At 43.2% G+C, this 21331-nt stretch overlaps 1 protein-coding gene across 2 annotated transcripts in view; it reads right to left on the bottom strand.

The window, feature by feature from the left end:
- The window catches only part of ECPAS (Ecm29 proteasome adaptor and scaffold), a 98619-nt gene that overhangs the window by 46147 nt on the left and 31141 nt on the right, over window positions 1–21331 (bottom strand). For both annotated transcript variants that reach the window (XM_075594121.1, XM_075594127.1), the window contains exons 11-25: window positions 21096–21174; window positions 19537–19586; window positions 17636–17702; window positions 17046–17168; window positions 16566–16669; window positions 15623–15746; window positions 14655–14735; window positions 13740–13965; window positions 12104–12195; window positions 11371–11505; window positions 9465–9630; window positions 8770–8942; window positions 7702–7803; window positions 5577–5700; window positions 1989–2134 (exon numbers count right to left, since the gene is read on the bottom strand). In XM_075594121.1, coding sequence (XP_075450236.1) covers window positions 1989–2134; window positions 5577–5700; window positions 7702–7803; window positions 8770–8942; window positions 9465–9630; window positions 11371–11505; window positions 12104–12195; window positions 13740–13965; window positions 14655–14735; window positions 15623–15746; window positions 16566–16669; window positions 17046–17168; window positions 17636–17702; window positions 19537–19586; window positions 21096–21174 — 1792 coding nt within the window. The remainder of the gene's footprint in view (window positions 1–1988; window positions 2135–5576; window positions 5701–7701; window positions 7804–8769; window positions 8943–9464; window positions 9631–11370; window positions 11506–12103; window positions 12196–13739; window positions 13966–14654; window positions 14736–15622; window positions 15747–16565; window positions 16670–17045; window positions 17169–17635; window positions 17703–19536; window positions 19587–21095; window positions 21175–21331) is intronic.

The following is a 21331-nucleotide window of genomic DNA, read 5'->3' as shown; positions in this document are numbered from 1 at the left end:
CATCCTAAAAGTTTCTCTGACGTGGTTTACAAATACATCGTTCCCATTCCCAATTCAAATGAGCCCACAGTGCGCCTTTTGCTTTAAATCCATTTTAACATGGACCTCTACATGCATATGCATTACACAGCTTTTCAGCACAGCCTGGGTTAAAGACGCGCATAGCCAGCGATCCTACCGACAGACAGCGGTTTCAACCTTGTGGGTCTCACAGTGTGAGCTGGCTGTATTAGCTTTGCAATGTAAAGCTGGGATAGGTTTCAACCACACATTAAATAAATGATGGTGGCTAAAATAAATACATGTGGCCTGTGGCGGCTTTCCCATTAGGCCCGATTGCCAGGGGAGAGCGTGGGGCCTCGGTAAAGGTTCCTCACCTTCTCTTCTGCGCCGCCCTCCTTCTGCAGCACCGCGGCGCCAAATAACGCTGCAATGTCACCGAGTGGTCATGGAAACGCGTCACGTGACGTTGCGGCGTCATTTGCGACACTGCAGAAGGAGGGCGGCAAAATACCCCGCAGTGTTAACCCTTCGGTGCCACGACCACCGTGGTCACGACCATGAGCAGCCGCTGGCACCGAAGACATCAAGTTTTACAACATCTGCACCATGTAATTACTTTACGGTCAGCTGCACAGGATTGTTCTTATTATGCAATAATTCATTTTCATTGTATGTGACCAGCATTAGGATTCCTCAGCGATGACATTTTAGTACATAGTGCTTATGTAAACAGAGCAGTGGGCCCCTGTATAGCAGGCATAGTGCACGCATCATAGGAAATAAATACAGTTGTATCTCTAAGGCTGCGCTTATAGTTCACGCGACGGCGACAAAGTGACGGAGCGACAGTGCTACCAAAAATGTGGTAGTCACTGTTATTTAATTTTTTCGGCGACGGTCTCCCCTTGCGGCCAATCGGGGGCTTCTCCGTGCCTCTGCCCGTCCCTTTTATGACGTTGCTGGCCTTGCAGCTAGCGACGTCGCCCAAAACTAAAGTGCAACTCTAGCGATTGGCGACGTCATCGGTCGCCGTCGCCAGCACTTTAAGCGCGGCCTTACCCTGACCCATGGATCAGAGCAAAAAAAAGAAGCAGCACGTCACTGTCAAGTGTATCAAAATAGTGTATTGTACACAAAAAAAACAACTTTGGACCCTTACAGCAGGACCTTCATCAGGGTGGTGCTTAAGACACCAGTGAGGTTTTGAAAGCTCTGCACACTAGAATTTAATCTACGTAGAATTCTCTTGTTGGTCCCTTGAAAGGTTTCACAACCAATCTACCTTCCTCCAGGACAGATACAGCTACAAGTACTTTGATCTACAACGACGAATACAATTACAACTGGTGAGAAATATACAGTCCCTTCAACAGCACATTAAGACGGGATGCTTACAGGGGAATTGCAAGTTCCGTAGGTAAATCTTTACCTCCGTCCCCGGAACATGGTGCGTCTTGCAATGCTTCTGAAACTCACTGCCAGCCCTTTCATAGCTCTTTCCTCTTGGAGAAAATAGAACAAAGATACCCCAAATCTTCAGAGCATTGCACCCCATAAAAATAATGATGCTCATTACATCTGCGTTTATCCGCCAGTAAGAGGAGAGGCCTTTACCCGCACTGAGCGGTTTCTGTTGGTGCCCGAAGAAGGTTCATATGGTTTAGGTGGAAAGAGGGGGTGGACTTTAGCATTTTTAGAGAGCCCATATAGCACTTTCATGGTTTGAGTTCTATATCCCGAAGAAACAGTTACTTGCAAGTCTGTCATCATACCCCATGCGGTTTTATATTACCGAGATGAAAAAAAAACCTAGATTGCAGAGGAGTCAACATTAAATGGTAATTGAATGAATTCATTTCCTGCAATACATAGCAATGTTCAAACTGAACAGGACTCTTGTTTTGTTTTTGCTACCCTGGGATACACCACTGGCATTTATGCTCTTGCAGATATCCGCGTGTGTGAAACCGCTACATGGAAATTACCCGGATATCTTGATGTGTGCTCAGCTTCTTCACCAGTGACAAGAGCCAAATGCAGGCAGCCTGGCGGATGTGTGGGTTTACGCTGACTACGTATTTGTTCAGAATCTGCTCCAGGACCCACGGAACCTCATCATTCACCTTCACATCTATTGAAGGAAAGAAACAGACAGACAGACACAAACGTAAGGGGATATGAAGCACGCACTAACGGGTGGTCAAAGGTTTGCCGGCCACAGGCAACAAAAGGTGCTATTTATTTATTTATAAAATGTTTTAACAGGAAGTAATACATTGAGAGTTACCTCTCGTTTTTAATATGTCCTGGGCATGTGGGGTGTGAAAAATCTCATTGAAGGTCCCCTACAAATTTTTACAACCTACAATAAATCTGCATTTCTCCAGCACCAATACGGCAGCTGGAATTTTGAACTACCACAATGGAACTTCTGCTGGTGAGAAATATCCAGCCCCTTCAAACAGCCGATGAAGACGGGACGATTAAAGGGGATTGATTGTTTGGGACCTCAGTTCCCTGAAAATAAACATGGTGCTGAAAGGATGTGTGACTGCGCCTTTAAGAATGAGTACAAAAATCTCCTGTTTTGCAGCTTCTTTGTTCATTTTTTTTATTCTTGGACGTTACTTCCATTTTTGCACCCGGACTTGGCATCAAAAGGGTTGTTCATAGTTTTTTTTTCTTCTTCTACAGATGACCTTCACTTACCTCCTGCTTTAGTCAATCCAGTACGATCAACAACACATATTTGCAACTTTACTATTTCTATTACAAGATGCCGAGTCTATCCTCCTAACAGACACTAGCATGCGTTAAAGATGTATTACTCTAATCAATCCAATGGTATCAAATGTATGCTACGCCCCTGTAAGAGGCAGAATATACTGTTTTGCAATTCCTTTGTTAAGTCATGTGTTTATACCCCTCGTATCTTACTATAGTAAATCCAGCTGAATAATTACTCCGGTGCTTGTGTCTTATTTTCCTCAAATATATTCTTTAACAGTGCATCCCGTAATGTGTCTTACCGTTTGTAAACACTTCCAGCCTTTCACAGCTGTTTCTTCTTAGAGAAAAGAAAAGAAAAATAACTCACACCTACAGAGCGACGTGCCCTGGATTTATTCTTAAAAACAGACATTTGATGACATCTCTCAGAGAAAATGTAATTTTTCTATAGATTGCCAAAATTCTAAAACAATAAAAGCTTTGAATGGCAACGGAATTTAAAAAAACAAAAGGTAAAATTAACTTGTTTTTTCTGAGAACTGAGTGGGGACAATTGGAGCTCTGAAAATATTTCATCAATAATGTCAAATGTTACCTGAGAGAATTGCTTGTACAGGACTCGCTTAGCAAATGTCTGAAGTAATTTTCTATATAGTACATCTGATTAGCTGCACCTTGAACACACTACATTGAGATGCAAGAAGTGAGGGAACTTGACAAACAAAAGGTTTGTTTACTCCACACACTTGGTATAACCAGTCTTTTGTTTGTCTTGTTTTGTAATTAACATTTAGACCCCGGGGAAACAGATGCACATTCCTAGCAGAGATAAAACCATGGGAATGGTTAGATAGGATGAATTGTATTGTATTGTTTTGTTAGGTCTATAATAAGTACAAACCTTATAAGGAATTATAATTAGTACGACCGTGTAATTGTTATATTTTGTTTGCTGTTCTAATACATTTCTGTTTAATTTGATTGAAGACATCTCTATCGTGTCTATAACTCTCATAAGCCAGAGAATACATGTGTAAATGTGTATTATTCTGTAGCCACAGGGTGTATGCTCGATATAGTATGGCCAGATAGCTTAACTCAGCCCCCTTTTTAAAGCACACCAAGTCCTGTGATATTTTCTTAACTTTATTGGAAAGGCATAAGATATATACAGGTGCTTGCAGATGGTATGATGTGATGAGAGTGCTTCTCTGTGTAGGTGCTTTGTAATCAGAGGCAGGTAAAACAGAATGGCCTTGCCATGGAGTGTGTACTCAGCCAGGAAGTGAGGAGCAAGGGTCACACAAGAAGTGAGATGGGACTAAACTAACTGTCAGCAAAGACAGAGGGGAGGGCAGAATAGCCCATTCTGAGAAGGATCTCAGAGGTTGCTATAGCAACCCACTGACTAAATGTACAGCGGCAGGGATTGCAACATTGTGTCCATCACACAGGCAGTGTGTGTGTTCAGAGCAAATATACATGCAGCTGAAATAAGGAACTGACAGGCAGAAGCTGCAAAGGGGGGGGGGGGGGTAAACAGAAATATGAATCCTGTTCCAGGACATTTATACTATAGGAACACATATCTACACATCCATTCCTTAAGTAATAGTTTTGCCAGTACTTTTATAGATGGATGACTAATACATGCATCTGTATTTCTATTTCTGGATAAGGCTAAACATTATCGGTAACACAAATATAATTAAAATTTGAGCTCTCTAATGGTCGATGTAATTCTTACCAACCCTTGACTTCACAATTCACACCTGCAGTACCCAAGCATCATTTAGGCTTTACCATTAAACATGGCAGTCGTGGCGACTTTCAATATTACTTCATTATGAGTTTTGCTCAACTATGATTATATGAAACACTTTAAAAATAAATATGTTATTATTATCCTCTGTTTAGTTTCATAAGCCGTTCCGACCATTATAATCCGCACTCTCCCACTGAAGTCAATGGGAATTTTTGTCTAATAACAGCCACTTCATATTCGTTTAATTTTGCCTCATTTGTATTGGATTTTCTAACACACATACAAAGACAGGAACAAAATCACAGAAGTGATCCAATATACCCAATATACCAGCACAACACAGCAACTGAAGAAAAAGATTATTTATTAGTCCATGATGCAGACAAAAAGCCCCACGTTTCCGTCACCCTTGTTGTGCTGGTACATTGGATCACTTCAGTGATTTGTTCCTGTTTATACCTCTCTCCCTTTACCGTGCATCACGGACACCATCTTTTTTTGGCATATTACCCTGTGTGTGCAGCCATCTTTTGTCTATACACACACACACACATATGTATGTCCAGAAACAGAGACACACACAGAGACACACACACAGAGACACACACACACACACACACACACACACAGACACACACACACACACACACACACACACACACACACGTACACAGACACACAGACACACACACACACACGTACACAGACACACGTACACTGACACACGTACACAGACACACACACACAGAGAGACACACACACACACAGAGACACACACACAGAGACACACACACACACACACACACACACACACACACAGAGACACACACACACACAGAGACACACATCTTTTTTTAGTCTCGTTTGATGAAGACATGTAGGCCATATATAACCAAGTGGTGCTGTGCCATTAGACACATTATGGTCCCATTCACTAGAATGGGCTGTAAGGTGTCTTTCAGAACCAGAATGTCTCATAGAATAGCACTGCTTAATAAATATGGGCCTTAAACTCAGAACAGTACATGACGGACACGCTGGGTGTAGTTAATGCGTGTAAAACGGAGACCCTACTTACCAGCAGGGGGCGTGTACTCCTCCTCTGTAATGATCCAAACGTCCCGGGCAGCTGCAGACTTCGTTCCGACAGCGGCGTTCGTAATTGCTTCTCCTACAGTGAACTGGAGTTCTATTTGTTTAGCCTGGTTAAAGAGATGTGAGCAGCGGATGAGCAGTCACCGAGATATCACAGGCGTACAGCACAACGGACTCCTAAGCAGATGCACATCTCAGGGTGAGGAAGCCAGATTTACCAGCAGTCAATCCTTTTGATGGCATCACAAATGCCAATACCATCCCGGAAACAATTCACGTGCCTCCCACAGGCCTTTTCAGCGTCTCATAGAGCACTCTTGGGTCAAAATCAAAAAAGGTGTAAAAGCATTTCCTTCGTTAAAGAGCTTGGTACAGCAATGCTTAAATCGCCATTTTTTGAGCAGTCTACAAATATTGGCTTGTGAATTTTGGATTTTTTTCACGTAGGGGAAGAAAAAAAAAATAACATACAATTCTTGTACCAGAGCAAAGAACAGTTTGGCTGCCAAGGGAATCATTGCTGAAAATATTCTAATTAGATTTTTTGGGGGAAAAAAGACAGAAGAGGTGCTAAAAATAAAATCATTACTTATATGTCTCTCATTTTACACCGACTGCACGATTGCGATTTACTAAGACAAATTATTATTATTATAATTCCATTATTGTCCCACTTCACACCAATTTCCTTCTTGTTTACAGAGCCCCAGTAGAGCTGAAATCACGGTCATGTTTACAAGAAGCGGGTTTGGAGTTACTGGAGAAGAGGGAGAAATTGGGGGGAGTGACATCTGAAGATTGGACTTCTTATTTAACAGTGCATTCTTTTAATGGACATCTTTCCCTTTCTTAGTATAAAAAAAAACAACAACAAAACTGTTGAAACCAGCAAAACACCTTGTATCACATCTTTTTTTTTTTTTTTTTTACTTCTAGGATGGAAGCAGAGGGTCTCTGAAGCTGAATGGTGTTAATTTCAGCACCAAGGACCCCCTGCTTTCCAAAATACTTACTTCCGTGGGGGCTGGCGGTATCTATGTAGCCAGGGAGCTTTTGGGCCTATCAAAATGGTGGCTTAAATGTCCCGTGTGACACGGGCCAATAGGAAGCCGTGACATCCTCCGGGGCGGATTTCTATTGGCTCGCGTGACCTGACATTTAAACTCCACAGAGATACCGGCACCCAGTATGGGAGGTAAGTATCTCTGGAAACAGGGGGTCCCCGGAGCTGAAATTAACACCGTTCAGCTCCAGAAACCCCGTTTGTATCCGATAACTTCATTAAAAAAAAAAAAAAAATAGAAATGCATATGCATATCGTCAACCAAACAACCGCGACAGTAATGAGTTTCACGGAGAGTGTAGAAAAACCTGCGAAAATCACCAGACCCCATGGCTTTCTCACGTGGCAATTTAACATGATCAACGTCGGTGAACTTGGACACATTAGCAATTTTTTTGCAGCTGTGAACGTTCCAAGTCTGTCTTTTCCCTCCATCTACATCCACGATAAGCAAAAATAATACCTGCTTTAGATAATCATTCTCATGTCTTGGGTTTAAATGAAGCAGAGTCAAGAAATAACAGAATAGTGGAATCTAATTAGGATATTATGACAACAGTATTTATTTTTTAACAAATGATCACCCAGGGTGAAATCACAAGGGTTTAATGTTATTAAGGGTGAATGCAGTTTTATAGATAATAAATGCAAAGCTATGCATTCTGGACAAGAACGTACGGAAGAGCACACAAAGTTATGGTGTCATTTTCAGCTTCCCGTCCTCTCTACTTCCTCCAACTAGGGGAGAAGGAGCGGCTCAGCGAATAAAGACACAGACTCTGTAAATAATGACACAGAGTTTGAATCAGGGGAGCCTGGTTCTAATCCCAGTGTCTGCTCCTGGTGAGCTTGGGGAAGTCCCTTTATCTCCCTGTGTCTCAGGCACCAGAAACATAGATTGTAAGCTCCACGGGGCAGGGACTGTGTCTGTAACATTCCTACGTGCTGCATACTGCGCACTGTACTGCAATTGTGAAGCACTGCGAGTCCCATTGGGAGAAAAGCAATATATGAAGTTATTATTATTATTAAGGAAGTGTCTTACTTCTACTGACTCCATGAGGCCTTGAAGCAGCTTCTTCTGATACGGAAAATTACTGTCTCCTACAGGAAAGTAGCCCAGCGTCCTTATGGCTCTTTCTTTGGCCTGAAAACAGACATCAAAGCATTAATCCAACAAAAAGGAGTCGACGTGCTCAAGGGGCAAAATACTAACAGGATGAGGGTTAGTCATCAACGCGTATGGAGGGTTTTGCTGCTTTAAATTGACAAGCAAGCCCTGGTCATGACCAGTTTGCCTCCTCCCAAAACAGGAAATAAATATATAAATATATCCCTTAGAATCACAAGGCCCTAAAATAGTCAACAAGAGTACAGATAAACCCTGCAAACGCAGACGCCAAACCCACCATACCATATATGTGTCCAAAAGGAGCGCTGCTGAGATTGTGACCTCATGTGATATAACCGAAGACAAAAAGCCTCAGTGCTACATCCAATATGACAAATTATACAGTTAAATATGTACCTGTAGTTTTGAGCATTTCCGTACGTTTACTTTGGTTTCTTATTCAATACACCGGCCTGGCCCTGTACACAGTGTATGGCCTTCTCTACAATGGATGCATCGTTATTTATTTAATGCCCACACTATATACAGACCACAGAGAGACATTAGAGGGCAGGGAATCAGAATACATCAGCAGCCTCATAACATGGATATACAATAGGAAAAGGTACCGCTGCCTCGAAGAGCTGTCGGTCTGAGACACTGTGTGAACAATTATTTTTGCACATCTGGATATTTTTGTGTAAACGGTTACGCTCGTCAACATATCTCCCACCTTTCATTTCCTCCAATTCGGTAACACCCCCTCATCTATGTACAGATGCAGCCAAACTATCCCTCCCCATTGGGAGGAGGGTGGAACCATAGGAACTATGGTGAACTGGATGCTTGCATCTGCTTTCCTCACATTGGGTGATTGCTACGGTCTGTTTTCCAAGCAATCCCCATGTGTGGGGAAAACAAAGCCTGAGCTAAGTCTGTACACGAAAAAGAAACCTGAAATAAAACCATTCAAATTAAAAAATGTTCAAGAATAAATCTTGCCCTGTTTGTCTCTTTGCCAGAGGGTATTCTAGCCTGCAGACTTTCCACAAGTTGCTGCTTGGTAAACCCAGATCCTTCATCCGGGATTGGCAGTGGTCCATTCCTTCCAATCTCCCCCAGAGCTGTAACAGCCGCAATCGCCAACAGAGGAGATGCGTTGTCCAAAAACAGACCTGAAAAAGCAAACGTTAACATCAGGATCACTGCAAAAAGAATTCTCCCATTTGGAACAGGACTCTTTTTCAGATCTACTCTAGTCATGTGTCATAAATAATGAAGTTTAGGGGAAACAATCACTTTAAGAAGAATAGTGTGTGTGTGTATAATATATTTATATATATATATATAAACACACGGATGGAAAAATCCAGAGCGTAAAATTCCCCCCCTGGCGCCGGGGCACAGTGATAACTGACGTGATTGACAGGTTAAGTCACCGCTGCACAGCTCAGTGAGGAGGCGGCGCGGGAGGGTGGGGGTTGAGCTAGACGCAGCTGAGAGTGGAGATGTGAGTGCGTCAGTGTGTGTGTGTGTGTGTGTGTGTGTGTGTGTGTGTGTGTGTGTGCACGACTGTCACAGAAAGTGTGGTCAGTGTGTTACAGATACACACAGCGACACCGAGCCTACGGCAGATATTATTTTTGGCCACCCCTGTGGACATACACACACACTACACACACGCACTATAAAGTTACCAATGGTTTCTGTGCAGGTCTTGATGATTTCATCCTGTTCGGACATTGGAGCCGGCTCAGACTGTTCCATATCCTGCAGCTCAAAAGCACGCATGTTATATTTAGCCAGGTACCTCCCGATCAAGTAGCCCAACGCCAGCAGAGAGCCATGCTGAGCCTCTGGGTTCTGCAAACATTGTGGGACAGAGGGAGTATAAATTACTTGCCTGGCAACCTGTGTGCAAGCCGGGAAATGGGGAACAAAATGCAGAACACTTATTCCCTATTTTCTGTGCAATTAGTGTTGTAGTTAAAGTGCATCACGTTTGCCTCGGATTTATAAATGAAGCATGTTGTACATGACATTCTGAAACAAGAGACAAGTTGGCTTAAACATATAATGGTCTTTTTATAGAGCAAAAGAAGTATCCAAACGTAATAACTTTGGCCCACTCGCAGGATGTCGCCTTATGCTGTTGTAAATTTGCCTGTCATCTCTGGCGCTCCGTGCTACTCCGCTTAGGCGTCCGGTAGCAACACCTCCATGCAAATCACAAAGAGAAATAATGCAGCAGTCGCGACAGAAACAAGGCACCCCTGAGGAAATCTTCCAAATCTACTTTGCTCTATTCATCTTCAACATGTGTGTCGGAAACGGGGTGAGCACAAGGTTTCAAAGAGCCGCAATGCACCCGACGAAGGGAAGCGGGGTCCCCCAAAACAATGTGCTGCTCACCTCGTTTCTGGCACGTGGTGAAGATGAATAAAGTGAAGTAGATTTGGAAGATTTCCGCTGTGGTGCCTTGTTCCTGTTGCCATTGCTGTATTATTTCTATTTTTCTAAAGCAGCAATCCCGCCTACGCTTTATTTATTTTTTAAACTATTGACTTTTTTTGAAGGGCCCCTCAGAGCCGTACTATGCTATTTTCTTTTTAGCTCTGGGAATCCCTGGTCCCCGAGAAACGTATCAGTCTATTTGCTGGCATTTTTCTCCTCTTTAGGGAAGTCAAGGTGCCTGCCAAATGTTGTGGGTCTTGTGAGCCAATTGTAAGTGACATTATCATTGGGGGGTGGGTGGTTTACATTGCAGCTTCCTATTGGACAACAGTTTCAATGTCCAGGAAGTAATACCGGCAACTAGACCTGGTAGGTAACTATACAACCGGGGCATGGCCCAGAGCTAAAATTAGTGTGATTCAGATCTAGAGCAGGGGTGCAAAAACTTTGTCCGATGCACCCCCCTGCCTGCCACCCCCTTATCTAAAATCCAGCGTCAAATGACGTGCGGAGTCACGTGACCCGCGGCGTCATTTGACGTGCATTGCCATGACGACGCGTCGCCGAAGACAAGGTAAGAGACACTGCAGAGGCCTCACGCGATCCCCCGGCACTTAATTTAAATGCCGTAGGGAAGAGCGTGGGACCTCTGCAGCCGTTCCCAAAAAATCTTGCGCCCCCCCTGAAATTCGGCAGGATCGCTACTTTAAAATATGCTGGAGAACAACTGCTGAGCAGCGATTCATTTTTGCAGAGCAACGCTCTGGCACCTATAGAACCTGTATAGTTAGAACCTACTATACCTTTGAATAAACCAACAAGACTGCTCTTCACTGACGTAACATTACTTACAGAACGTTTGAAATCCCTCAGGTACACACAAAGAACAGACTTGTGACATCTCCACAAGCTCGGTGCCCATAATTACATACATGATGACCTCTCCTGCTGGTCTATTAAAAAGGTTTCCCAAATCAACTACAAAGATTGCGGTGGTTTTGCACACACAAAAAAAAAATGATAAGCAAAGCAAAAATCAAGTGTGATTATATGGATCATCAAATTCATTTATATTCCGCCAAGGACAATATATTCATTCCCAATCTCTTAGTTACATTTTGCCCACATATCAGATGTTACTTTGCTTACATGGTTGTCCTTTGCAGTCTTAATCAGATTCTCCAGTTTAGACTTCAGTTCAGATGCAGGTACTGTGGAAACAACTACTGCATAAAGTTGCGCTGCCAGCTCACGCATCTCTATCTTGTTTGAGATCATCAGACCCTTAACATGCAACAAGATGAGACGTTGTTAGGGGATATAGGAAAACACGAGAAACATCTGCTTAATTCCCCCCCCCCCCCCCCCCCAATGTTTGCAAGCAAAAAAAATGCTTCTTTTATCGACAACCAAACAATCGTTAGTCACGAGTTTCACAAAGAGTGTAGCAAAACCTGTGAAAATCCCCAGACCCCGTGGCTTTCTCATGGGGAAATTTTATGTGGTCAACCTTTGGTGAACTTGGGACACATTAGCAACTTTTTGAAGATGTGAATACCCCAAGCCTGTTTTCCCCCCCATCTACATCCGTGATAAGCAAAAGTGTGAAATCCCTGCTTTAGGTAATCGTTCTCATATCTTGGGTTTAATGAAGCAGTCTCAGGAAATAACAGAACAGACTAATTGACTAATTGAATAGGTTATTATGACAACAGTATATATATATATATATATATATATATATATATAATATATATACACATACACACATATATATATATATATATATATATATATATTTACTTTTGTACAAAAATGATCATCCAGGGTGAATTCATAAGGGTGTAATGTTATTAATGGACACATTGTGTGTCCTTCCTACCTTTATCCAGTCAGTTTTGTCTACTAGTTTGGCAGCCAACTTGTGAGGATAGACCGAGACTACTTCCAGGAGGCAGTACATCACTGGCAAACCTAGCAACGCACAGGAAAACAAGTCTATGAATACATACATGCAATGGTAAAATAATATTCTATAAATCACTGAGCAATGACTATCACTGCAAATGGAAAGTCTTGTGAAATGGCTTTCACCACGGCCAATGTAAATCAGAGCAAGTCTAATGAGTAGACACGTAAGTGGCTTTAAATAAACAGCGATGCTGAAAGAAATGTTTTTCTATATCTTGCCCTATAGAGTTAACTGGACCATAAACAGGTGTGCAGAAGCCATTATTGATAACATATGGAAAAGTTGAAATGGTGATACAACTGTTAGAAGTTACTGATAAGAAAGACCTCCCATAGGGGCAGATTCCCGAGAGCACTATTTGCATGAGAACAACCATTGCACACAACCCATAATGATGCGCTTTCATGAATCTAGCTCACAGAGCAGTGGTTTTTATCCTGTGTTCTATGGACCCCCAAGAGATTACTAGGTATTCCCTAAAAACAAATGTGATAAATGATGAATTTTGCTGTTTGAGGCCCAATAATTTAAATTGTTGCCATATTTTTTAATGAAAGCAATTGAAAGGGGTAATAAATGTTATACTTAAAAATAAGTAAGTGTACATAAATACATTATATATACTGTACACACACTACAGAAAGCGGTTAGCGCATTCAAAGAGTAAAAGCCTGTCCGCAGCAACAGTATTCTAATGTGCATGGCATGAGTTGGCTGAAGGGTTCTGCGTAAGTTTGAAAACAAATGGTGTAAAGTACTGGTCCTGATCAGGAAACAAACATCTCCAGGACATGCAGCTGACCCAGAAGACAAACGCAACAAAAATAGTGCAGCATTTACACCGTCTAGAAAGGAAAGAGTGTGCAGAGTATGACAGAGGGTTTCAAATATCTCATGGGCACACGGGAGGAATACATTTCAGTGAAGTTCCACAAGGGGTCCACCAATAATGCTGGTGGTGGGTGTAAAATAGTTCTTTGCTCCCAAACCTGTTACATGCTCAAGCCCCTGGAAAGAAAAGGTTTTGCTTTTAGGACCTCCATATCTTCCAATGTTTGGCGAGTTAAGCCTCTAAAAAAATTATATTTGAAAGAGTAAAGCATTTTTTACCTCGTGAAATATATAAATTGAGTTATTAATGCAGTGAAACAGCTGATGTTCCATGTGTCACTATCTCTGCCCCTTTAACATACCTCCTCTCCCGTAGCTTTTTGACCCCCCATGTCATACTTTTTCCTTGCCACTTTTTTTTGTATCTCCCTTTGTGTTCTCTGGTCACCAAGTCCCCCTTTAAAGTCGACTATCCCCCAAGGTTGATCCACTTTGAATACAACCTCCCAAAATAACAGTATATAAAAATACATTTGTTACCCATTTACTAGAGTTACATAGGAATTTACAATAAACACCGAAAAGAAATGGGTTGACAAAGCGAGCGATCGATTTCTGTGTTTCTATGAGAAACTGCAGGAACCCTTGTATATGTATGCTGGAGATACACGCTAGTATTTGGAGACTCCCACCCACCCTTGCATTTAACTTTTACCTCCGACTGCAGATAATAATTGCTGGAGAAGGCCTATGTACATCTCTACTGGGCTCAGGTCTTCGTTCTTTGACGAGGAAGAAGCTGGGGCTATGGAGCCGCTGGACATTAGCTCCCTTATGTAGCGCCCCAGAGCTGGAGCTTGGTCTTGCATGTCTGCCAAAGACTGACAGGTGGGCGTCACGCCCGCGCTGTGAGCCAGACACATTCTTAAATACAGGATTATCTGAGGAGAGAGGCGGAATGGTGCGTCAGCAACAACTAGCAAAAGAGAAATCGGAACCATGACTGGTCAACATTCTAAAAAGTGACACTTTACATAAGGTTAGCAGCAGCAAGTCAATTAGCAATCCAGCCAGCATTGGAACTCACCAATGGATTATAGAGATGTAGCAAGACTTACAGTCTCCAGAGCCGGAGACACCATAGGTGTGTATGAATCTCAGATTTTCTTTCCATGATCCATGGGAGAAAATCTACTACAAGACTATTTTCGTGAAACTAAATCCAAAATGTAATCAACACCGTCTTTGAGCTCTCACTGAACCTGTGTAACGGAAGGATTTGCCCTCATTTTCAGACACGTTTCACCTGGTTTTTTTTTTTTATAAGTTGGGGTGTTTGTTCAATGTATGCATTTTGCTTGGAACACAGGGGACCGAGGACCCCTTACGTGTAATGGATATTTGGGGGGTGCGAGTGCTCATATAGTTCCCTGAAGGGAGGTGGGAGACCAAAACTAGGGTAGCCTGCTTTGTTGACAACCCCATTGATCCTCACACACACACGTCCACGTGGGCAAGCATTTAGGTGTATTAAAGATAATAGATTAATCGTTTTTGACTTAAAGCGTCTTCACTATATAAGCGTAGCAAAAAAACAACACAAAAAAAAACTCTGTCTTGATAGAAATACCTCCAGAAACGTAGCAGGGTTAAACGGAAGCACTGAAGATGTAGTCACAAATTTAACTTGCGTTTTTATCCGGTTAGAAACCTAACGAAGAGAGAGAGAGAATTAATTAATAGGGTATATTTTCAGAAGTCAAATTCATTAACCGCAACAGAATATATTTGAAAGTCTGCGCAACGTAACGCTTAAAAAAAAAAAAAAAACCTCTGTAAAACTAGCCCTTTATTTAGTTTAAAAGTAGCCATTTCTTTATTCTCACCCGGAGCATGGTTGTTGTATAGTCATTGGAATATTCATCATCTCATTTTCTAAAGGTTAATGCAAAATGTATGTTGTAGAAATTGAAACGGAAATACTCCTTTTAATATAAATCCATTTCCGTTTTTTGTTTTTTTATGAAGTGAAAGTGTATACGTTAGTAAAGGAAAGAAAGGGTAGTGGTGATCGCAAGTGAGGGTACTGAATACGGAGTATACCCCATAATACATGGGTTTAAAAGAAGACTAGATATACCTATGGAGGGCAAGTCCTTCAATGGATAAGACACAAATGTCAGACGCCCACTTGGAGGCTACAAACACCTCCCAATGTCAGAGGCAGCGAGTGACAGATCTGAGCGGGATCTTAGCACAGCAATTCCACCTACCTTACCTTCCGGCCCCCAGGACTGGAACCGGATGATTCAGGTGGGGGGGGATTGCTACTTTAATCCACATGTCAGACTCTACGCTCTCTCCAGAAGGTTTCAATGTTGGCCACTGTAGGAGCCAGGATGCTGAGCTTCATGAACCATTGGGACTAACTCTGTATAGGCAGATCACACATTCTTGTGAAGTCCTGTATTATGGACACCAGAATGTATGACCTACACAGCACTGTGACCAACATGAGAAGTGACCCCCCTCTCCCTTCCCCTCCCGTGCAAGCATAATTACCGTGGTAAACCAGGAAATAGGCTGTGCATACTGTACCTTATCCATAATGTGACTGACCATCACTGGGAAGGAGGGAAGCTTCTGAGGAGCGGAATCTTTCTCTTTGCCGGCAGGCAATGTCCGCAGAGCCCTCTGAGCTTCTCCATGTACCTCCTCTCGCCTTCGGTTCAACGTGATATATATGAAGACAGTTACTCACACCTTCGTCATATCAACTATCCCAGGCTTGCAGAAAGCTACACACCCCAGACGAGCGGACGAGTGGTGGACAAATGTCCCTGACCCAGCCAAAGGGGGGGGAGGGGCCCTGGCGGTCCATAGCCGAAAGTTAGGCCCAACCGTAAGTTAGGCCCAAACTTCCTCTATCAGCTGCCAGAGAGTGGCTGTTCCCTCCACTCAACAGTGAGGGCCCAGGGGGGTTGGGGGGGGGGAAAGAGAGGAGGATGTGTAGATCGTGCACAGTGTCTTATCTCTGTCTGGTATACAGTGGGAGTGGTGGGTAAGCAGCCTCTGCGGGATGTGTACATCCTGCACAATGTTTCATACGGAAGGTAAAGGTAAGCAGGGGTGGGCATGAAAAACATTTTGTGGGCTATTACATTTTTTAGAACTTATCTGCAAGGCCGAAGTATCCCGATAGATTACATTTCTCACCTATGGTAGCTTGGGGATTGGTGAAAAGCATTGTACGATTACAACTATTTTTTTCAGGCTTACAAATACAGAAAACTGTTTTTCCGCTGGTATGGTAATATTTTATTGGCTCAATTTGCTGTTAATTGCTATGTAAACCTGCTCTTTTATAATTATATAAGGATCTTTAAAAAATCTCTCTCTCGACTTCCATGAAGGTTACAGGGATAATACCATTTACATCAGTGCTAACAAAATGCGGCCTCACAACACCAGTACCTCGAGAATAAACTACAAACAAAACCATGCGCACAAAAGCAACAAATAAGACAGGAAAGAAACTCACGGATCTCCAGCTGTTAGCAAAAGCAAATATCTGGAAGGAATGTGGTCAGGGGCAAAAACGTTGCTGGCAAATTTCACCGCCACCTGCCGAACTTGAACTTCTGGCTAAAGAAAAAACATGACACAGATGCAGAGTCAGAATATAACTTTCTCTGTTGTCGAGGAGGAGAGAAACTCAATGAGACGAAGTGCCTACAAAGTATTGTCAGCAGCGAGTGCAGGGAAGAGGCAATGTGGAAGCACAGAATCTAATTCATTTGCTGAGAAGTGTACACAGTAGGACACTGGGAATGCGTTCCTACCCAGAAAAGAAGCTTACACGCAAACCTCAACTCCGGGACAATGAGGTGACCGGACGTGTCCAGGGTCAGAAAGAGATAGCGCTGGGTTTTGAACTTGTATATTATGCACAAAGTTTTCCCATCCGAATGGCAGCCACAAAGACTCTTTGCAATAATGGGGAGGGAAAAGCCGTGCGTACCTTCACCAAGTATGAACCCACAAGGGCCTCCATGAGAGTCAGCTGAGCCCCTTCTAAATTAGTGTAAGCCCCGACCATCATGGACAAGGCTTCTTGGATGGAAAGTCTGACATCCGGTTCCTCCTGCAAAGAGGCAAAAGCTCCAAGTTATATCTAAATCAGTACATGTCCCCTAAAATGCACACTCCCTCACCTCTCTTTAATTCCTTTGCCATTCTTGTTGTAATAAAAATAGAAAGGAAAGAAGTTGCGCTTCTCCATGCCAATGGCATACTTCACTCTAAAAGTCTCCCCCCGTAGTTTTTTTTTTTAAATAACAAATAACATCAGACACAATTAAGAGCCAGAGGAAAGTTAAACCCCATCCCGTGTGCCAAATGGTCATACTTACAAATCATCTTTAAGAAACAAAAAGAAAATTGAAATGCTAGATTGTATTTTTGGGAAGCATGAACCAGCCAGATGTCACTACTCAATCATGTCACGGCCATTTGGTCCATCTTAGCCTGGGCCGGGACTGCGACAGTACAGATTGGTGGTGCCTAGGAGGTGGATGTGGTGACCGGCGCTGAAGCGGTGGATGTGCCTACCTTCCTCATGGCTTCAAAGAACTGCTGCACCAGCGCCAGGTCCTTGGTGAACAGCTGGGGCATCCGGCTGGAAGGGGACAACAGGAGGGTTTATTGGCACAAGGCACGGCAACAGGATCAGCGCGTTAACCCCTTTGCCGCCTGCAACACATTGCAAAGCAATGTCACATCGCCAGAAATGCTGCTTCTGTGCTCCGCTTGCTCACTAACCCGCAGTAATAACCCACAGGCGCTATAAACACTCAAAAAGTATGCTGCCCGCTGAACAGATAACATGGATCAAACAGAGCCAAAAGTATACTCTTGGTGCTAGAACCATGTGGATGATGCCACCAAACTAACCGCCTACTGTAATAATTCCTAATAGCAGGGGAAGCGCTCTACAGGGCAATACGTCTCCTTGGTTTACATGTTACAGGCTTCTCTATTACAGGGTTCTTCCTGATGATGGAGCTTGGCCCCCGAAACATTGAACTCGGAACAAAACCTGCGAGATGCAATACTGCAGTACATTGTTTTCGGGCTTATGCTCTATCTTGTAAAGTGCTTCACCTGCTTCATTTTTATTGGCTAAAATTCATATTTACTCATTTGCATGTCATTTCCCAGCGTCCCTTGCTGCAGTGGAAGCACTGTATGCTAGGAGATAATGGTGAAACGCAGGGGTGCAGACAGAGATTTTTGTAATTTTTTTAAATTTAAATATCCAAGGGGGGGAGGGGAGGGGGAAATAAAATAGAAAAAAAACAAATATTTAAACAAATGTGCAGACAATAAATTAAAATATAGAGCAATGCCCTGCTGCTCTTAATATCAAGTCTTAGTTTATGCTGATATAGTGCTGGAGGGGCATCAGAGAAGGGTGAATAGACATATATACATATATTGAGCCCCCCCAAAGGGGGAGTTTTCACCAACCTCTTTGGTGACTGTTCTGAGTATTACACTCTGGGACTACAGTACTGAATCCAATCTCCTGCAGGACATGTATGCTGTGTGAGTGCAATACATTCGGGAACTCTTTTGTGACCCCTTAGGGGGCTCAATATATGTACGAAAAATAAATAGGTAAAAAATGTTGAGCACTACAAATCTAGTAATACTAAAATGCAAGATGTAGTCCCGATAAAAAAAAAAAAAGAGGTTATGACTCTTTGCATCCAGTTACCAAAAGAACATTTTCAAAGGAATAGGATTTTTTTGTGTCAAAAAAAAAAAAAAGTTAAGTTGAGGTTTAGGTAGGAAAAGTAGTAATTCTCCAACATCCAGTAACGTCGCACTGTGACAGGGACGGCTGTTTAATCTTTTGGGTGCCACAGTCCCTGGGAAATATCGCTATCATGTGACCACTCCTCAGCGTGAACCCGTGATCGCTGTGTCACTGAATCAGGAAACGGAAGGGGAGCGGCTGTCCTCTTCCATTCCCCTGCATGCCAGATCACAGTCAGAGCGCACCATGCCATCTCCCCTGCATGCCAGATCACAGTCAGAGCGCACCATGCCATCTCCCCTGCATGCCAGATCACAGTCAGAGCGCACCATGCCATCTCCCCTGCATGCCAGATCACAGTCAGAGCGCACCATGCCATCTCCCCTGGAAAACGAGCTGTTAAAAGCCATGAAATAGCCACTACCTTATGGGCCTCCTAGAGTGGCAGACCCCATGACAGAGGCTACAATTTAGGACACCCAACGAGTTCAAGCAGAACATGCTATTTACGCTCTGAGTTACAGGTGGTTTGGTGAAGCACTGAAAGGGTTTCTGTGGATGTCTTCATTGAATTACAAGGGGGAGAAATGATGGTTAAAGTGCTTCTTGCGATATGACAGCAACCGAGACTTCTATCTGCAGTAACGAGCATGCTGCTAAATGGAAAACATGTCCAGTGCACTTCACATACCTGGCAAGCTTTCCAACCGCTGAATATGCCGTCGACAGCAACTTAGGATCCTTTAAAAAAAGCAAGAGAAGTAAATATCATCATTCCACGACATCCTTCCACACACCTGTTCTACCTCTGGGAGAGCAGCCTAGGTTGCGATAAAGCCGGTGCTGTCTGTAATCCCCATTACACAACGAGAATTGTGGAAGGCCCTCAGACAAGAACGTGAAACATCAAAAGGCTTTTACAATCGTAAATAAACCAATTTTTTTTTATTCTTACGATTATTATTCCCTGGTACTTAATGCTACTACCTTTTGGACCTCTCAGAACACAGAGAGTTAACCGCAATGATGGAGGGGGTTATTTACCCTCCGAGGGAGAGAGGGCGAGTCAGAGTTATGTATAGTCATATCCCTTTTTCCCCAAGTACTATGACAATTCTTGGGGTGAGAATCAAATAGTTGAAACAGTTGTGGTATGTAAAAAAAGAGAAGGATATTACTAAAATAGGACTCTCCCTTAGCCTGGGCCGGTGACATCTCTGGGCGAGCAGAACCGTGACAATCAAACCTTGTAGCTTGAATCGCAAGGGAATACCACATTTTTGCGAGAATTCGTTATTTGCATACAAATTTGCAAACTACATGGATTTGTGCAGCCAAAAAACTAATCACAAACCTAAAATGCAGGTTTTGCACGGATTGGATATGCGAGAACTGCTTAAAGGAGCAATTTGTAACCCTTTTTTAAAATTATTTTTTTAACATAGATTTGAAGAAGGGGGTGCCGGAACCCCCTGCTTCCTGAGACACTTACCTCGGAAGGGGGTGCCGGAACCCCCTGCTTCCTGAGATACTTACCTCGGAAGGGGGTGCCGGAACCCCCTGCTTCCTGAGATACTTACCTCGGAAGGGGGTGCCGGAACCCCCTGCTTCCTGAGATACTTACCTCGGAAGGGGGTGCCGGAACCCCCTGCTTCCTGAGATACTTACCTCGGAAGGGGGTGCCGGAATCCCCTGCTTCCTGAGATAGCGGCACCCCCTTCCGAGGTAAGTATCTCGGCAAAGTTTAAAGCTCCCGCGTATCATGGGCCAATAGGAAGCCGAACTAGATGACGTCACGGCTTCCGATTGGCCCGCAGGGTGCGGGAGCTTTGAAACACAGCCACAATGCGATCCCTGCTAGCCGAGCGCACCCTCTACAGAGGAAAGTATCTCCAGAAGCTGGGGTCCGGGAGCTGAAATTAATGGGGTTCAGCTCCGGGCGCCCACTGCTTCAATGAAAATTGTGAGGGGAAAAAAAAACACACATGGATTGTTGCTTTAGTATATACGTTGAGATGTGTTCCCGTGCGAAAATTCGCATTTTCTCCTAAAAACACATCTCGCCATTCTTGCAGTTTAATTAACAGAACCTATTTTTGGACATTTGTGTTCTTTCATCAATAGCTTTCCAGGCATGTAAAAAAAAAAAAATATTGTAAATACAGTACGTACGTGTGTGTGTGTGTGTGTGTGTGTGTGTGTGTGTGTGTGTGTGTGTGTGTGTGTATATATACACATATACAAAATTACCTCTTTGTATTCATTTATCAACTTGGTAAGCCCATTCAGGAGCATTGGGCCTAGCGGTTTCATTTTACTATCAGGACATCTGAAAGCAAAATTGGACTTTTTAGGATGTATTTCCATTTTCTGAGCAAAATCCCCCAATCCACAGAATAGTTTCAACCTTCACAATATCTGCAGCAGGCGGTCCCGGGGTGTAGCCATACACGCAAAAACAGCGACACAACAACAACAACAACAAC

Source organism: Ascaphus truei, chromosome 1 (genome assembly GCF_040206685.1).
Source record: "Ascaphus truei isolate aAscTru1 chromosome 1, aAscTru1.hap1, whole genome shotgun sequence".
NCBI lineage: Eukaryota > Metazoa > Chordata > Amphibia > Anura > Ascaphidae > Ascaphus > Ascaphus truei.
This window is presented reverse-complemented; position numbering and strand designations above follow the sequence as displayed.